Source organism: Ranitomeya variabilis, chromosome 7, assembly GCF_051348905.1.
Source record: "Ranitomeya variabilis isolate aRanVar5 chromosome 7, aRanVar5.hap1, whole genome shotgun sequence".
Taxonomy (NCBI): Eukaryota; Metazoa; Chordata; class Amphibia; order Anura; family Dendrobatidae; genus Ranitomeya; species Ranitomeya variabilis.
This window is the reverse complement of record NC_135238.1, coordinates 37484685-37504336: the sequence shown is the minus strand read 5'-3', so window position 1 is coordinate 37504336 and position 19652 is coordinate 37484685. Positions and strand designations below refer to the sequence as shown.

Genomic DNA, 19652 nt, shown 5'->3' with positions numbered 1-19652 from the left:
GATTGATTAACATTAGAAACAGGCTCTGCTGCCTGATGTCACCTCTGCTCTCAACTGAAGGGTGGCACCGGCAGAAAGAATCAAGGAGGGCCGGAGGACTGCAAATGCACTGATACGCCCACTGGTGCACTTGCGATCCTAATTTGCATATAGATAAAACATGAATTTTGGCAAAACAGAGGACCAGATATTTACAGAATAGATAAAGTTGGAAATGTGTTTCCTTGCCCTGTCCTACAATGCTTCAGGTATTCAAAGCACATTCTTAGTGAAAGGTTCGCTTTAATTTCATGAATGACAGGATCCCTGGGATTATACAATACACAATACTAGAAACATCCAGAGAACAGTTAGTCTGGATGTTAACTTGCATGCTTAAAATTATGTGTAAATCAGTAACTTTAGTTAGTCAGTATGTGCTTTTATTTAGTATTTGCTGTTTTATTTTTTATCTCTGATCTATTATGACACAGCCATGATTAGTGACTACTGCCAAGGAGAGTCTAAAAACCAGCGCCAACCTTGACAGGAACATGGTGCTACTTTGTCCTTCCCCTTTCTTGGCTCTGGTAGCTCTCCGGCCTTGAATGACCTCAGAGGAACAACAGAGTCCATGTTGTTGTGAAAGGAGGTCACAGTCCCCTGCTGCTGAACTGCTTTGCTGACAGCCCTTTTAACACCTCCATGTTCTATGCACCCAATTGGTCCTTTTGTTCTTTAAAAACATGGATAAAATAGCTTAGTCTTGGCCCTTCAAGTTTTGGAGGACCTCACGGACTCTTCCTCTGTAGGGTCCTAGACCTGACTGACTTTTCTCCACTTTATGCTCTGCCACCTCTTTTCCCTGTTTCAAAGGGGACTAAGTCACTAAAAAAGAAAAGAATGTCCAGCTTCACCGAGTCCGTAGAAAAGAGTTTTCTTTATTCACAAACTTTTAACATGGAGGCTACAGACTTCAGCACAACCATATGGGTAAGAATCTCAACGCGTTTCTGGAGACCAAGCTCCCTTAATCATGACATTCCAAAAGACCCATGTATCCCACTTAAATAGCCCTACACCGGTGGGATAAGTGATTGACGTAACTCATTTAAAAAGTGGGTGGTGTGCTTTCCGGTGTAGGGCTATTTAAGTGGGATACATGGGTCTTTTGGAATGTCATGATTATGGGAGCTTGGTCTCCAGAAACGCGTTGAGATTCTTACCCATATGGTTGTGCTGAAGTCTGTATCCTCCATGTTTAACCCCTTCATGACCTTGGGATTTTTCGTTTTTCCGTTTTCGTTTTTCGCTCCCCTCCTTCACAGAGCCATAACTTTTTTATTTTTCCGTCAATTTGGCCATGTGAGGGCTTATTTTTTGCGGGACGAGTTGTACTTTTGAACGACATCATTGGTTTTACCATGTCGTGTACTAGAAAACGGGAAAAAAATTCCAAGTGCAGTGAAATTGCAAAAAAAGTGCAATCCCACACTTGTTTTTTGCTTGCCTATTTTGCTAGGTTCACTAAATGCTAAAACTGACCTGCCATTATGATTCTCCAGGTCACTACGAGTTCATAGACACCTCACATGTCTAGGTTATGTTTTACCTAAGTGGTGAAAAAAAATTCCAAACTTTGCAAAAAAAAAAAAAAAAAAATTGCGCCATTTTCCGATACTCGTAGCGTCTCCATTTTTCGTGATCTGGGGTCAGGTGAGGGCTTATTTTTTGCGTGCCGAGCTGGCGTTTTTAATTATAGCATTTTGGTGCAGATACGTTCTTTTGATCGCCCGTTATTACATTTTAATGCAATGTCGCGGCGACCAAAAAAACGTATTTCTGGCGTTTCGATTTTTTTTCTCATTACGCCATTTAGCGATCAGGTTAATGCTTTTTTTTATTGATAGATCGGGCGATTCTGAACGCGGCGATACCAAATATGTGTAGGTTTGATTTTTTTTTTATTGATTTATTTTGATTGGGGCGAAAGGGGGGTGATTTAAACTTTTATGTTTTTTTTATTTTTTTCACATTTTTAAAAACTTTTTTTTTTCACTTTTGCCATGCTTCTATAGCCTCCATGGGAGGCTAGAAGCAGGCACAGCCCGATCGGCTCTGCTACATAACAGCGATCATCAGATCGCTGTTATGTAGGAGACTTGCAGGTGTGCTGTGAGCGCCGACCACATGGTGGCGCTCACAGCCACCGGCGATCAGTAACCATAGAGGTCTCAAGGACCTCTATGGTTACCATTCAGAAGCATCGCCGACCCCCGATCATGTGACGGGGGTCGGCGATGACGTCATATGCGGCCGCCCGGCCGGATGCGGTAGTTAAATGCCGCTGTCTGCGATTGACAGCGGCATTTAACTAGTTAATAGGCGCGGGCAGATCGCGATTCTGCCCGCGCCTATTGCGGGCACATGTCAGCTGTTCAAAACAGCTGACATGTCCCGGCTTTGATGCGGGCTCACCGCGGAGCCCTGCATCAAAGCAGGGGAGCTGACCTCGGACGGTATAGTACGTCCGAGGTCAGTAAGGGGTTAAAGTTTGTGAATAAAGAAAACTCTTTTTTATGGACTCGGTGAAGCTGGACATTCTTTTCTTTTTTGGACTTTATACGCCTGGACACAGCGGGTCCGTGCTCCCGAGGTTTGGTTCTTGCATCACGGGTGAGCTGGTTTATATTCCTTCGGACTAAGTCACTACAGACTGGTCAGTGATTGCTACTTTTAGCTGCTACCAAAATTGTGATGACTATGCCATTTTTGCTAAGGTACAGGATCTGCAAGATGTGATCAGAACAAATGTTCACTTAATATAAAGCAATTCGCATAATGGTTACAGCCTCCCATTGAGGCTGCAATCTTGGTAGTTACACACAGTATTGAGGCACAGAGCTTGGTGGTTTGGTGGTTACATATCCCCTGACCAATGTTTACTCTGGAGTATGTTGGTGTTTCTTCCATACTGATGAAATAGTTGTCAACTATGACCTGCTTCAATGATATCACAAATTGCCTTAATACTTCCCATTCAGGCAGCTACAGTCATGAGAACATTTCAGTGATAATCGGTTTCAGGTTTGTAATAATGTTAAGCAAAAGGGGAAGGTTCCTACCATAGAAGAAACAGTAGAAGGTTATAATTACCTTAGAACCAGCTGATTATAGTAACATGGAGAATATTTGTGCTATTTATTTTAGGAGTCAACAAAAGCTCAAACATATTTTAATGAAGAAAATCTACTTACTTCTGTCCTGGATCTCTTCGCTGCTGGAACTGAAACTACATCTACAACGATCCGCTGGGGAATTTTATTGATGATGAAGTATCCGGAGATTCAAAGTAATTCTTACTAAATTTCTAAAAGTTATACAAAACTGTAAGTGAAAAGTCACAGTCTCTTAAGACCACCAGATCATGTCTTCATGAAGGCTACCACTTTACACAGATTTTCTGTTATTTATTCACTTTTGCATCATATTCCATATACTGTATAATGGCCATTTTTTGATGGCCAATCCCTGTAGAAGTCAATTGTTAAGTGCAATTTTGGGTGATTCTCTCAAGTAGGTTTTACTATTATTTTTTATACAAATTATCAATTAAGTTAAGGGATCCAAGAAGTATCATTTCTCCTTGCGGAGAGTGACATGATAAGCATGTCGAGGTGCGGAGACTTAAAGCCGCAATGCTCCTCTGGGAAATATGCAAATTGTCTCTTCAGAGAGGAAGAGGACTAGAACTCTAGTGCCACCTATTGGAAGTAGCAATCATAACAGTCAATGTCGACCCTTTAACGAGCCTTGTCACATGACGTCATGTGACAAGGCTCGTTAAAGGGTCGATATTGACTGTTAGGATTGCTACTTCCAATAGGTGGCACTAGAGTTCTAGTCCTCTTCCTCTCTGAAGAGACAATTTGCAATTAAGCTAAGGTAATTCTAGCGTATATTTTTTTGCATTCATTATTTTGTATATTCCAATGTTGTAGGATGATGTTGCCACCCACCCTAAACAGAGGGAACATGTGTTTTTTGGTGGGGTATGACATTTAGATTTTGCCTAAAATAGCTTTTTTTCATAGCCAATAAAAATCCAAGTTTTAGTCTCATCAAACTTTAGAACTTTATTATGTGAAGGAGTAAACTGGAATTCTAGATATAGTCTCCAGCAGTCCAATAGAGAATTAATGGAGTAGCAATGCCCATGGTTAATCTCCACTTCATTTAAAGAGAACTTTTCATGTTCCCAAATGCTATTAGCTTGCAGATATAACGTTAATCTGTAGGTTAATAGTATTCCAAAGCTGCATGGCCGCTGCACTGAATCCTCGGCTAATGGGAGGAAATTAACTTTATTCCTCTCGGCAGCCTCTGGCTTTCAGTCATAGAGTCGCAGCCTATAATCTGTTAAGTAAATGCATTGGTATTGTTGTGCTAGTGCTAAATGTAACAAAATGTGTTTTCTTTTTCTTTATAGAGAGGGTACAGGAAGAAATTAAAAGACATATTAAACCAGGACAGCTGCCGACAGTTGAAGATCGGAAGAAAATGCCTTATACTGATGCAGTAATACATGAAATACAAAGGTTTGGCAATATTTTGCCAATGAACGTGTCACACTCAACTCCAACTGATGTGTATTTTCGGGGTTATCTTATCCCAAAAGTGAGTTTATATAAAAAAAAAATTCCTTATACTCAAGTACTGACTGTGTTTACCTATTAGTAAAAAGTACTGCTATGGGATCCACAACCACCCCAGGAATCTCACATTTTTGAAAATTAAATGTATAAAATAAAAAAGATATTTGGTGATTTATTGTTCACAGGGTACAGAGGTTATTCCATTCCTGACATCAGTTCTCCATGACAAGACTCAATGGACAACTCCCAATGAGTTCAATCCCAATCACTTCTTGGATGAAAATGGGAAATTTGTCCGACATGATGCATTTATGCCATTCTCAGCAGGTAAGTAATGAGGACCATTTAGATGAAAAACTAAATAATTTTACATGTTACTCAACTGACAAAACACTGCCCAACAGAATGACTATATTATACCAGGAATAATATATATGTTTTCTAAATCTCATATTTTTCCTTCAAAAAAGTTCAAAAATGTTCTATGATCTTATTCAGATGGTGAGCTGTTATGACCCCAATGGCAGAGGGTCTCAGAAATAATTACTAAGTCTGCAAACACAAAAAACCAGCTCATAGGGCAGTGGTAACTGAGCTGACCATATATCTAATCCTAGCACCACAAATAGCAGTAGCCGGGGAACGTGCCTACGTTGGTTCTAGACATCTCGCGCCAGCCGGAGAACTAACTAACCCTAGAAGGGAAAAGAAAGACCTTTCTTGCCTCCAGAGAAAAGACCCCAAAAGTTGGATACAAGCCCCCAACAAATAATAACGGTGAGGTAAGAGGAAAAGACAAACGTAAGAATGAGCTAGGTATTTAGCAAAGAGAGGCCCACTAGCTAATAGCAGAATATAGTAAGATGACTTATATGGTCAGCAAAAACCCTATCAAAATATCCACGCTGGATATTCAAGAACCCCCGAACCGTCTAACGGCCCGGGGGGAGAACACCAGCCCCCTAGAGCTTCCAGCAAAGTCAGGAATCACATTTAGTACAAGCTGGACAAAAATGAGAGCAAGCAAATAACCAAAAAACAAAGAAGCAGGACTTAGCTTAATTTTGCACGAACCCGGACCAGCAGACAGGAGCAAACAGAAAGGATCTGATTACAACGATGCCAGGCACTGGACTAAGGATCCAGGAAGCTTATATAGCAACTCCCCTGGACTAACGACCCAGGTGGGTGCCAAACTGAGGAAAGACAATCCCAGAGTCATATCATTAGTAACCACAAGAGGGAGCCAAAAAGTCTAATTCACAACAGTACCCCCCCCTTAAGGAGGGGTCACCGAACCCTCACCAAGACCACCAGGGCGATCAGGATGAGCAGCGTGAAAGGCACGAACTAAATCGGCCACATGCACATCAGAGGCAACCACCCAGGAATTATCCTCCTGACCATAGCCCTTCCACTTGACCAGATACTGAAGCCTCCGTCTGGAGAGACGAGAATCCAAGATCTTCTCCACCACGTACTCCAACTCGCCCTCAACCAACACCGGAGCAGGAGGCTCAACAGAAGGAACCACAGGCACAACGTACCGCCGCAACAAAGACCTATGGAACACGTTGTGAATGGCAAACGACACCGGAAGATCCAAGCGAAAGGACACAGGATTAAGGATTTCCAATATCTTGTAAGGACCGATGAAGCGAGGCTTAAATTTAGGAGAGGAGACCTTCATCGGAACAAATCGAGAAGACAGCCATACCAAATCCCCAACACGAAGTCGGGGACCCACACCGCGGAGGCGGTTGGCAAAACGCTGAGCCTTCTCCTGTGACAACTTTAAGTTGTCCACCACATGATTCCAGATCTGCTGCAACCTATCCACCACAGAATCTACCCCAGGACAGTCAGAAGGCTCCACATGTCCCGAGGAAAAATGAGGGTGGAAACCAGAGTTGCAGAAAAATGGTGAAACCAAAGTAGCGGAACTAGCCCGATTATTAAGGGCAAACTCAGCCAACGGCAAGAAGGTCACCCAATCATCCTGATCTGCCGAAACAAAACACCTCAAATAAGCCTCCAGAGTCTGATTAGTTCGCTCCGTTTGTCCATTAGTCTGAGGATGAAAGGCAGACGAAAACGACAAATCAATGCCCATCCTAGCACAAAAGGATCGCCAGAACCTGGAAACAAACTGGGATCCTCTGCCAGACACAATATTCTCAGGAATGCCATGTAAACGAACCACATTCTGAAAGAACACAGGAACCAGATCGGAAGAGGAAGGCAGCTTAGGCAAAGGCACCAAATGGACCATTTTAGAAAAGCGATCACACACCACCCAGATGACAGACATGCCCTGAGACACCGGGAGATCTGAAATGAAATCCATGGAAATGTGTGTCCAAGGCCTCTTCGGGACAGGCAAGGGCAAGAGCAACCCGCTGGCACGAGAACAGCAAGGCTTAGCTCGAGCACAAGTCCCACAGGACTGCACAAATGACCGCACATCCCGTGACAAGGAAGGCCACCAAAAGGACCTAGCCACCAGATCTCTGGTGCCAAAAATTCCCGGATGCCCTGCCAACACCGAGGAATGAACCTCGGAAATGACTCTGCTGGTCCACTTATCAGGAACAAACAGTCTGTCAGGTGGACAAGAGTCAGGTCTACCAGCCTGAAATCTCTGCAACACACGTCGCAAATCGGGAGAAATGGCCGACAAGATAACTCCCTCTTTAAGAATACCAACTGGTTCTGCGACTCCAGGAGAGTCAGGCACAAAGCTCCTTGAAAGAGCATCAGCCTTCACATTCTTTGAACCTGGTAAATACGAGACCACAAAGTCAAAACGGGAGAAAAACAATTACCAGCGGGCCTGTCTAGGATTCAGGCGTTTAGCAGACTCGAGATACATCAAATTTTTGTGATCAGTCATGACCACCACACGATGCTTAGCACCCTCGAGCCAATGACGCCACTCCTCAAATGCCCACTTCATGGCCAGCAACTCCCGATTGCCAACATCATAATTCCGCTCAGCAGGCGAAAACTTCCTAGAGAAGAAAGCACATGGTCTCATTACCGAGCAACCAGGGCCTCTCTGCGACAAAAAGGCCCCTGCCCCAATCTCAGAAGCATCCACTTCGACCTGAAAGGGAAGTGAGACATCAGGCTGGCACAAAACAGGCGCCGAAGTAAACCGGCGCTTCAACTCTTGGAACGCCTCTACGGCTGCAGGAGCCCAGTTAGCAACATCAGAACCTTTCTTGGTCATATCCGTCAAAGGTTTAACAATGCTAGAAAAATTAGCGATAAAACGACGGTAGAAGTTAGCAAAACCCAAGAACTTCTGAAGACTCTTAACTGACGTGGGTTGAGTCCAGTCATGAATAGCTCGGACCTTGACTGGGTCCATCTCCACAGCAGAAGGGGAAAAAATAAACCCCAAAAAGGGAACCTTCTGTACTCCAAAGAGACACTTTGAGCCCTTAACAAACAAAGCATTCTCACGCAAAACCTGAAACACCATCCTGACCTGCTCCACATGTGAGTCCCAATCTTCAGAGAAAACCAGAATATCATCCAGATAAACAATCATAAATCTATCCAGATACTTCCGGAAAATATCATACATAAAGGACTGAAACACTGAGGGAGCATTAGAGAGCCCAAAAGGCATCACCAAGTACTCAAAATGACCTTCGGGCGTATTAAATGCTGTCTTCCATTCATCTCCTTGCTTAATGCGCACAAGGTTGTATGCACCACGAAGATCTATCTTGGTGAACCACTTGGCACCTTTAATCCGGGCAAACAAGTCCGACAACAGAGGCAAAGGATACTGAAATTTGACAGTGATTTTATTCAGAAGCCGATAGTCAATACAAGGTCTCAAAGATCCATCCTTCTTGGCCACAAAAAAGAATCCCGCACCAAGAGGGGAAGAGGATGGACGGATATGCCCCTTCTCCAGAGACTCCTTGATATACGAACGCATTGCGGCATGCTCAGGTACAGACAGATTAAATAGTCTTCCCTTAGGAAATTTACTACCTGGAATCAAATTTATGGCGCAGTCACAGTCCCTATGAGGAGGCAGAGCACTGGACCTGGACTCGCTGAATACATCCTGATAATCAGACAAATACTCAGGAACTTCCGAAGGAGTAGAGGAAGCAATAGACACCGGCGGGGAATCAGCATGAATTCCCTGACAGCCCCAACTTGACACAGACACTGCCTTCCAATCCAAGACTGGATTGTGGGTCTGTAACCATGGCAGACCCAAAACGACCAAATCATGCATTTTATGCAGAACAAGAAAACGAATCACCTCCCGATGTTCAGGAGTCAGGCACATGGTTACCTGCGTCCAAAACTGCGGTTTATTTTCCGCCAATGGCGTAGCATCAATACCTCTAAGAGGAATAGGATTTACCAACGGTTCAAGAACAAAACCACAGCGCTTGGCAAATGACAGATCCATAAGACTCAGGGCAGCACCTGAATCCACAAACGCCATAACAGGGTAAGAAGACAATGAGCAAATTAAAGTCACAGACAAAATAAATTTAGGTTGCAAATTACCAATGGCGACAGGACTAACAACCCTTGTAAGGCGTTTAGAGCATGCTGATATAACATGTGTAGAATCACCACAGTAAAAACACAACCCATTCTGACGTCTATGATTTTTCTGCTCATTTCTAGTCTGAATTCTATCACATTGCATTAAATCAGGTGTTTGTTCAGACAACACCACCAGAGGATTAGCGGTTTTGCGCTCCCGCAAACGCCGGTCAATTTGAATAGCCAGCGCCATGGAATCATTCAGACTTGTAGGAATGGGGAAACCCACCATCACATTCTTAATGGCTTCAGAAAGGCCATTTCTGAAATTTGCGGCCAGAGCACACTCATTCCACTGAGTAAGCACGGACCATTTCCGAAATTTTTGGCAATACACTTCAGCTTCATCCTGGCCCTGAGAATTAGCCAGCAAGGCTTTTTCTGCCTGAACTTCAAGATTGGGTTCCTCGTAAAGCAATCCGAGCGCCAGAAGAAACGCATCAATATTTGCCAATGCCGGATCTCCTGGCGCTAGCGAGAAAGCCCAATCCTGAGGGTCGCCCCGTAAAAAAGAGATAACAATTTTAACTTGCTGAGCAGAATCTCCAGATGAACGGGGTCTCAGAGATAGAAACAATTTACAATTATTCCTGAAATTCCTAAACTTAAATCGATCTCCAGAGAACAGTTCAGGAATAGGTATTTTAGGTTCAGACATTGGACTACTGGTAACAAAATCTTGTATGCCCTGCACACGAGCAGCAAGCTGGTCTACACTTGTAATCAAGGTCTGGACATTCATGTCTGCATCAAGCACAAGCCACTCAGAGGTAAAGGGGAGGAAGAGAGGAAAAAAAAAAAAAAACTCAGAATTTCCTTTCTTATAACCCCACTTCAGCAATGCATAAACATTCAATGTTGGCCTGGCATACTGTTATGACCCCAATGGCAGAGGGTCTCAGAAATAATTACTAAGTCTGCAAACACAAAAAACCAGGTCATAGGGCAGTGGTAACTGAGCTGACCATATATCTAATCCTAGCACCACAAATAGCAGTAGCCGGGGAACGTGCCTACGTTGGTTCTAGACGTCTCGCGCCAGCCGGAGAACTAACTAACCCTAGAAGGGAAAAGAAAGACCTTTCTTGCCTCCAGAGAAAAGACCCCAAAAGTTGGATACAAGCCCCCAACAAATAATAATGGTGAGGTAAGAGGAAAAGACAAACGTAAGAATGAGCTAGGTATTTAGCAAAGAGAGGCCCACTAGCTAATAGCAGAATATAGTAAGATGACTTATATGGTCAGCAAAAACCCTATCAAAATATCCACGCTGGATATTCAAGAACCCCCGAACCGTCTAACGGCCCGGGGGGAGAACACCAGCCCCCTAGAGCTTCCAGCAAGGTCAGGAATCACATTTAGTACAAGCTGGACAAAAATGAGAGCAAGCAAATAACCAAAAAACAAAGAAGCAGGACTTAGCTTAATTTTGCACGAACCCGGACCAGCAGACAGGAGCAAACAGAAAGGATCTGATTACAACGATGCCAGGCACTGGACTAAGGATCCAGGAAGCTTATATAGCAACTCCCCTGGACTAACGACCCAGGTGGGTGCCAAACTGAGGAAAGACAATCCCAGAGTCATATCACTAGTAACCACAAGAGGGAGCCAAAAAGTCTAATTCACAACAGTGAGCATATGCATGAGCACTTTATATATTTTTTTTTGCAATATAGTCTAGCATAATAATAATTTAATTTATATAGCGCCATCATATTCTACAGTACTTTACAATTAGGCAGGGACATTTACAGACAATAAAAACAATACAAAGTAATACATAGTTCAACAGTTACAAGAGGAGTGAGGGACCTGCAGCAAGTTTACAATCTATAAGGAGATTGGAGGGCACAATAGGTTGAACCTGCTTGTTATGTACGGTCCAGCCATCATTATAATAAATATGGCTTTTCAAATAAAGCTGCATGATCCGATCATCAGCCAGTATCTGTTTAAGTGAAGTTACCCTGTGCTATTGGGTGAATGGAAGATGTGGAGACAGATAAACAGGAAGGAGCAGATTATGATTAACATTTAGAAGGAGGGAAGAGGGGAAAGTTAGGTTTGGTGAGTTGAGGTGATAGGCCTGTGTAAAGAGATTTTTTTTAAAGCATGCTTAAAAATATGTGGGCTAGATATTATTTGGATAGTTAAGGGCAGCGCATTCCAGAACTCTGGTGCAGCATGAGAGAAGCCTTGGAAACAGAGGTGCGAGGTTTGGATTATGGAAAATGTTAGCCTTAGATCAGTTGCAGAACGGAGGGCATGGATAGGGTGATAGACAGAAATGAATGATGAGTAGTGTTGAGCATTCTGATACTGCAAATATCGGGTATCGGCCGATATTCGCTGTATCGGAATTCCGATACTGAGTTCCGATATTTTTGCGATATCGGATACCGGAATCGGAAGTTCCCATAGTGCAATTATGCACTATAATGGAGTGTGGGTGGTGCGTGGGCGGAGACTGCGTGTGTGCGGGCCTGCCGGGGCTCTGTACGGCGTGCCGGGGCTCTGTGCGGCATTCCGGGGCTCTGTGTGGGGCTCTGTGCGGCGTGCTGGGGCTCTGTGCGGGGCTCTGTGTGACATGCCGGGGCTCTGTGCGGCGTGCCGGGGCTCTGTGCGGGCTGCCGGGGGTCTGTGCATGTGTGCAGGCATCGTCCGATGGGACTTGTAGTCCCATCGGACGATGCCTGCAACAGTGACAGTGATTGACACATTAGCCAATGATGGGACAGTAGTAGTCCCATCATCCGACTAATGTGTTGAATGTAAAAAAAAAAATACTACATACATACTACATACATACTGCATACATACATACTACATACATACATACATACATACATACATAAATACTACATACATACTACATACATACATACTACATACTACACACATACTACATACATACTACATAATATTACATACATACTACATACAATACATTCATACATTACATACAGACATACAGTACATTAAACATAGATTTCATACTCACCATCACTTGTCACTTTGTTCCCTAAAGCCAGTGTCATCTGTAAAAAAGATTAAAATAGCAAACAACCAATATACTCCCTGTCTGCAGAAATCCACGAGTGTCTCATGACGATCTCCCGTGGAGAACGGCAGCATCAGCTGATGCACCCGCTCTCTAGGGGCTCCAGGAATACAATGAAGGGAGGAAGGTATCCTTCCGCACTGTATTCCTCCGCCGCTGTAAAACAAATAGTCGCTAGTCTCACTTTTGGCATTGCTGTGTGAGAAATTTTCCCACGCAGCAATTGCCATAAAGTGAGACTTTGTCCTAAGGTAACCTCTCAGTGATGTACTGCAGGAACCATTGTCTCCTGTCAGTGTGTCACTGAGGGTCCTATAGAGCAGTGACATCACCCGATGTCACTGTTCTATAGGGGAGATCGTCGTGGGACACTCGTTATTAATTGGACTACGGCGGACAGGTAGTATACGGTTTATTATTTTACATTTTTTGCAGGCGCTGAAGTATGGTAAGTATGGTGAAATGAAGAATATTAAAATACTTTTTCTAATGTGTGTGTGTTTTATTAACCCTTTCCTACTATTGGATTAATAATGGATAGGCGTCTTATTGACGCCTCCCCGTTATTAACCTGGCTTAATGTCACCTTACAATAGCAAGGTGATATTAACCCCTTATTACCCCATATCCCACCACTACATGGGAGTGGGAAGAGAGGGGCTAAGTGCCGGAATTGGCGCATCTTACAGATGCGCCATTTCTGGGGCGGCTGCAGACTGGAATTTATAGCTGGGGGGCCAATATCCATGGCCCCTCTCTAGGCTATGAATATCAGCCCGCAGCTGTCTGCGTAGCCTTTCTGGCTATAAAATATAGGGGGACCCCACGTCATTTTTTTGGGGGTCCCCCTATTTTAATAGCTAGTAAAGGCTATGCAGACAGCTGTGGGCTGATATTCATAGCAGACTACAAATATTGGCCCCCGGCCATCGGCTTTCCCCCTCTGGCGCAAAAAATTGCGCGGGAGCCCACGCCATTTTTTTCCACTTTTTTTTTTAAATTCAACGCTCATTAAGGCCTCTTTCACACTTGCGTCGGTAAGGGTCTGTCGTTATGCTTCGGGCCGACGTACCGACACACGTTGTGAAATTTGTGCACGACGTGGGCAGCGGATGCAGTTTTTCAACGCATTCGCTGCCCATTCTGAAGTCCAGGGAGGCGGGGGCGGAGTTTCGGCCGCGCTCGCGCTGTACAAAATGGCGGACGCGACGGACAAAAAACGTTCACTTGAACGTTTTTTCTTGCCGACGGTCCACCAAAACACGACGGATCCATTGCACGACGGACGCAACGTGTGGCCATCTGTCGCGATCCATCGCTAATACAAGTCTATGGGGAAAAACACATCCTGCGAGCACATTTGCAGGATCCGTTTTTTTTCCGCCAGATCCGCTTTTTTTTGCCAGATCCATTTTTTCCACCGGATCCGTTTTTTTTTCTACCGGATCTGTTTTTTTTTCCGCAGGGTCTGTTTTTTTTCCGCCGGATCCGTTTTTTTTTTATCTTATCCGTTTTTTTCCGCCGGATCCGTTTTTTTTCTACCAGATTCGTTTTTTTCCGCCAGATCCGTTTTTTTTCACCGGATCCGTTTTTTCAGCTGGATCCATTTTTTTTCTACCGGATCCGTTTTTTTCAAAACTCGCCGGATTGTGCCTGACGGCAAAAACCTGATATATCTGTCTATAATTATATCTATAGATAGATATATCCATAGATAGATAAATTCAACGCTCATTAAGGAATCTTTCACACTTGCATCGGTACGGGTCCGTCGCTATGCATCGGGCCGACGTACCGACGCACGTTGTGAAATTTGTGCATGACGTGGGCAGCGGATGCAGTTTTTCAACGCATCTGCTGCCCATTCTGAAGTCCGGGGAGGAGGGGGCGGAGTTTCTGCCGCGCATTCGCGGTAGAAAATGGCGGACGCGAAGGACAAAAAACGTTTCGTGCCGACGGTCCGCCAAAACACGACGGATCTGTTGCACGACGGACGCGACGTGTGGCCATCCGTCGCGTTCTGTCGCTAATAGAAGTCTATGGGTAAAAAACGCATCCTGCAGAAAAAAACAGATCCTGCGGGAAAAAATGGATCCGGTAGAAAAAAACAGATCCGGCGGAAAAAAAACGTATCCAGCGGAAAAAAACGTATCCCGCGGAAAAAAACGGATCCTGCAAATGTGCTCGTATGATGTGGTTTTTCCCCATAGACTTGAATTAGCGACGGATCGTGACGGATGGCCACACGTCGCGTCTGTCATGCAACGGATCCGTCGTGTTTTGGCGGACCGTCGGCACGAAAAAATGTTCAAGTGAACATTTTTTGTCCGTCGCGTCCGCCATTTTCTACTGCGCATGCACGGCCGAAACTCCACCCCCTCCTCCCTGGACTTCAGAATGGGCAGCAAATGCATTGAAAAACTGCATCCGCTGCCCACGTCGTGCACAAATTTAACAACGTGTGTCGGTACGTCGGCCCGACGCATAGCGACGGACCCTTACGACGCAAGTGTGAAAGAGGCCTTAATGAGCGTTGAATTTAAAAAAAAAAAATGGAAAAAAACGGCATGGGCTCCCGCGCAATTTTTTGCGCCAGAGGGGGAAAGCCGACAGCCGGGGGCCAATATTTGAAGCCTGCTATGAAAATCAGCCTGCAGCTGTCTGCATAGCCTTTAATGGCTATTAAAACAGGGGGACCCCCCCAAAAAAATGACGTGGGGTCCCCCTATATTTTATAGCCAGAAAGGCTACGCAGACAGCTGCGGGCTGATATTCATAGCCTAGAGAGGGGCCATGGATATTGGCCCCCCCAGCTACAAATACCAGTCCGCAGCCGCCCCAGAAATGGCGCATCTGTAAGATGCGCCAATTCTGGCACTTAGCCCCTCTCTTCCCACTCCCGTGTAGTGGTGGGATATGGGGTAATAAGGGGTTAATGTCACCTTGCTATCGTAAGGTGACATTAAGCCGGGTTAATAATGGAGAGGCGTCAATAAGACGCCTATCCATTATTAATCCAATAGTAATAAAGGGTTAATAAAACACACACACATTAGGAAAAAAGTATTTTAATATTCTTCATTTAACCATACTTACCATACTTCAGCGCCTGCAAAAAATGTAAAATAATAAACCGTATACTACCTGTCTGCTGTAGTCCAATTAATAACGAGTGTCCCACGACGATATCCCCTATAGAACAGTGACATCGGGTGATGTCACTGCTCTATAGGACCCTCAGTGACACACTGACAGGAGACAATGGCTCCTGCAGTGCATCACTGAGAGGTTACCTTAGGACAAAGTCTCACTTTATGGCAATTGCTGCGTGGGAAAATTTCTCACACAGCAATGCCAAAAGTGAGACTAGGGACTATTTTTTTACAGCAGCGGAGGAATACAGTGCGGAAGGATACCTTCCTCCCGTCATTGTATTCCTGAAGCCCCTAGAGAGCGGTCGCATCAGGTGATGGTGCCGTTCTCTACGGGAGATCGTCGTGGGACACTCGTGGATTTCTGCGGATCAGGGAATATATTGGTTGTTTGTTATTTTAATCTTTTTTACAGATGACACTGGCTTCGGGGAACAAAGTGACAAGTAATGGTGAGTATGAAATCTATGTTTAATGTACTGTATGTCTGTATGTATGTATTGTATGTAATGTATGAATGTATTGTATGTAGTATGTATGTAGTATGTATGCAGTATGTATGTTTTGTTTTTGTGTTTTTTTACATTCAACACATTAGCCGGATGATGGGACTACTACTGTCCCATCATTGGCTATTGTGTCAATCACTGTCACTGTTGCAGGCATCGTCTGATGGGACTTGTAGTCCCATCGGACGATGCCTGCACACATGCACAGAGCCCCGACACGCCACACAGAGCCTCAGCACGCCGCACAGAGCCCCGCACAGAGCCCCAGCAGCTGCACAGAGCCCCAGCAGCCCACACAGAGCCCCGTCAGGCACGCACAGAGCCCCGGCAGGCACGCACAGACCCCCGAGATGCCCATACAGATCCCCGGCAGGCCCGCACAGACCCCGCCTGCACACACAGACACGCACAGTGTCTGCCCACACACCGCCCACACTCTTCCCCCCTCTGGAACAGGATGTAGAAGAACAGAAAGGGCTTATTTACTTTCCGATATTTGTGTCCCATTTACTTGCATTGGTATCGGGTATCGGTATCGGCGACATCCAATATTTTTTGGATATCGGCCGATCCAATCCGATACCGATACTTCTTGATATCGGAAGGTATCGCTCAACACTAGTGATGAGATATAAGGTGTTGCAGAACTGTGGAGTGTTCTGAGGGGGAGAGACTTAAGTTTTTATTGTATTCTGTAGTGAATGGGTAACTAGTGCAATGACTGGCACAAGTTGGAGGCATTGTTGAAGTGGCTGGACCGGAATATGACCCTGGCTGCTGCATTCAGGATGGATTTTATAGGAGAAAGTTTAGTTATTTAATTACTACAAGTGTTGGGGTCAAAATCTATTTTAAACATGACATTGTTAACTCATTAATCCCATTTCTACAGGAAGAAGAGCTTGTGCTGGGGAAAGTTTGGCCAAGATGGAACTTTTCCTGTTTTTTACTGGACTTCTTCAAGCATTTACTTTCTATCCTCCTTCAGGAGTTTCCAGAGAAGATCTCAATCTCAAGCCTGGCGTTGGATTCACATTAGTGCCCACACCATACATGACCTGTGCGAAGCCAAACTATTAGTTCGGGGTGAAAAACAAAGACAACACAGAGACTGATGTTTTTTGCTTGTTTATATTTTAATATATTTAACATTGTACTTTCTTTTAAAGCTCCAAAACCTTAGTAGAGTCAATCTTGCAATGGCCTCAAATTATCTTATTCAACCTTTAAACTAAAGAAATCTTTTTTAGTTTTAGTAAACACTGATAGGATTCTTCTGGCACAAATAAAAATGTTTATGTGCTGTAATTGCATAGTTTATAGTTTGTAAGATTTTTTTTTGACTTCTTGTGCCTTTTTTTCTGTATATAAAGACTGATCGAATGATGTAGAAAAAAGAGATCTGATTTGATGCTCAATGTATCCTCTGCACGTATTTGAATTTTACCATTTAATTTGGAAAAGACACAGTGTTTCAGAATGTCCCACATTATATGGCGACGACACGTATAAATATAAGGACAGCAGCACAATCAGAAAGGACTCTTAACGGTTCTTAACAGTACTTCACTAAAGCTTTTCTACTTTTTGGCTAGAGCCATTCTGTTAGTATACATTTCAATTTTCATTGGAATGTTCATTTATTTGATAAATGGAATTAAGAACAGTACAGAAAAAATGCTCCCTATGATTTCAATCACAATCACTTCTTGGATGAAAATAGGAAATCTGTCCGACATGATGCATTTATGCCATTCTCAGTCGGAAAATAATGAGGTCAGTTAAGAAACAAACTCAAATCATTTTCCATGTCATACAACTGACAACACACTACTTATATTTTGTCAAGAAATAATATATTTTTTCTAATTCCCATATTTTATCAGCAAAAAAAATTTGAAACTATTCTTCAGTCTTATTAAGGCTATGTGCACACTTTGCGGCGTCCTCTGCGGGTTCTCCCGCAGCGGATTTGATAAATCTGCAGGGCAAAACCGCTGCGGTTATCCCTGCAGATTTATCGCGGTTTGTTTTGCGGCTTCCGCTGCGGGTTTACTCCTATATTATTGATGCTGCATATGCAGCAATATGCAGCATCAATAGTAATGTTAAAAATAATAAAACATGGATATATACTCACCCTCTGACGTCCCGATCTCCTCGGCGCTGCACGCGGCGGTCCGGTTCCAAAGATGCTGTGCGAGAAGGACCTTCGTGACGTCACGGTCATGTGACCGCGACGTCACGGTCATGTGACCGCGACGTCACGGTCATGTGACCGCGACGTCACCGCAGGCCCTGCTCGCACACCAACCCTGATACCGGACGGCCGCGTGCAGCGCTGAGAGGTGAGTATATCATTATTTTTTATTTTAATTCTTTTTTTTTTACACAAATATGGTTCCCAGTGCCTGGAGGAGAGTCTCCTCTCCTCCACCCCGGGTACCATCTGCACATTATCCGCTTACTTCCCGCATCGTGGGCACAGCCCCATGCGGGAATTTAGCGGGTCAATGCATTCCTATGGGTGCAGAATCGCAGCGATTCTGCACAAAGAAGTGACATGCTGCGGAATGTAAACCGCTGCGTTTCTGCGCGGTTTTTCCCGCAGCATGTGCACAGCGGATTGCTGTTTCCATAGGGTTTACATGTAAATGTAAACGCTATGGAAACTGCTGCGGACCCGCAGCATCAAAATCGCCGTGGATCCGCGGTAAAACCCGCAAAGTGTGAACATGGCCTAAGTTGCTCAGCACATGCATGGGCAGTTTATAATTTTTCAGCAATATATGTAGGGTACATTTCACAAAGTCTTCATTATGTTTTGATTTAAAAAAGGACAAGAATGGCCTTGGAGGAATGTATATTGAATTATTAACCAAATGGGGAAAACCCAATATAAATATCCCTCTCTATTAAGCCATACAACTTAGCTTTTATAATTATTTATATTAAAATTGCATAAAGGGTATAAAATTGTCCCTAAGCTGCCTATATTCTTTTTTTTCAAGTTGCCACCTATATATTGATCTAATAACACTGTGGGGTGCCACCATTTACAAAATCAGTCTGTGAACGGTATAATTCAATTTAAATTCAATAACAATTTACAGTAGTTCTAAACAAACTAAACATGAACTATAATAATGGTAAGATTGAAATAGCAATGAGAGTTCTTCACTATATACTGCTAATGTTCTCCTTACGAAGGTAGTGCGCCCATTCACAGGAGTTATCATATCAATTCTTCTTATAGCTCTGGCTCTAGCGGGGGCCACTGGGTTTTCCTGCTAGGCTGCAAGTCTTTCTGACAAAGTCTACTAGCATTCGTTGAGCCTGCCACTCGCCATCCAGCACCCTCCCAACCTGTTGTCCTAATTCCAGCCACCCTGGTACCATGTGTTATAGCTAAAAGTGACGGCCGTGCTCACTCGCACTGTCCCTCTGCAACTAAAGTTGTACCTCCCTAATCGTTGTCTCATTGTGGATTTTTGTGGCTTGATCGTTGGCAGAAGTCTCCTAGGTCTGGGAAGGAAAAGACTGGGCCTTTGAGGAGAGGCGGCGGGACTTTTGGGCTTGTCCGGCGTAGAAGGCAGGTTTTAGTCTTGACTGGTGTAGTCAAGACCCTGGGTAGTTCTGGACGTAGTCTAAACCTTGTCACGCGGTTAACAGCACCTAAGTGGTGTACACTTCCCGCTGAGTCCAG

General features: G+C 44.2%; 1 protein-coding gene across 2 annotated transcripts in view; it reads left to right on the top strand.

Moving 5' to 3' along the window:
- LOC143785758 (cytochrome P450 2K1-like) overlaps positions 1-19413 on the top strand; it is a 120459-nt gene extending 101046 nt beyond the window's left edge. The window contains exons 6-10 of one of the 2 annotated variants that reach the window (XM_077274854.1): positions 3190-3331; positions 4469-4656; positions 4820-4961; positions 16839-17869; positions 18692-19413. In XM_077274854.1, coding sequence (XP_077130969.1) covers positions 3190-3331; positions 4469-4656; positions 4820-4961; positions 16839-17026 — 660 coding nt within the window. In that variant the 3' untranslated portion in view covers positions 17027-17869; positions 18692-19413. Of the gene's footprint in view, positions 1-3189; positions 3332-4468; positions 4657-4819; positions 4962-16838; positions 17870-18691 lie in introns of those variants that run through there. The other variant, XM_077274855.1, reaches the window with a different exon arrangement.
- Positions 19414-19652: the final 239 nt, after the last annotated feature.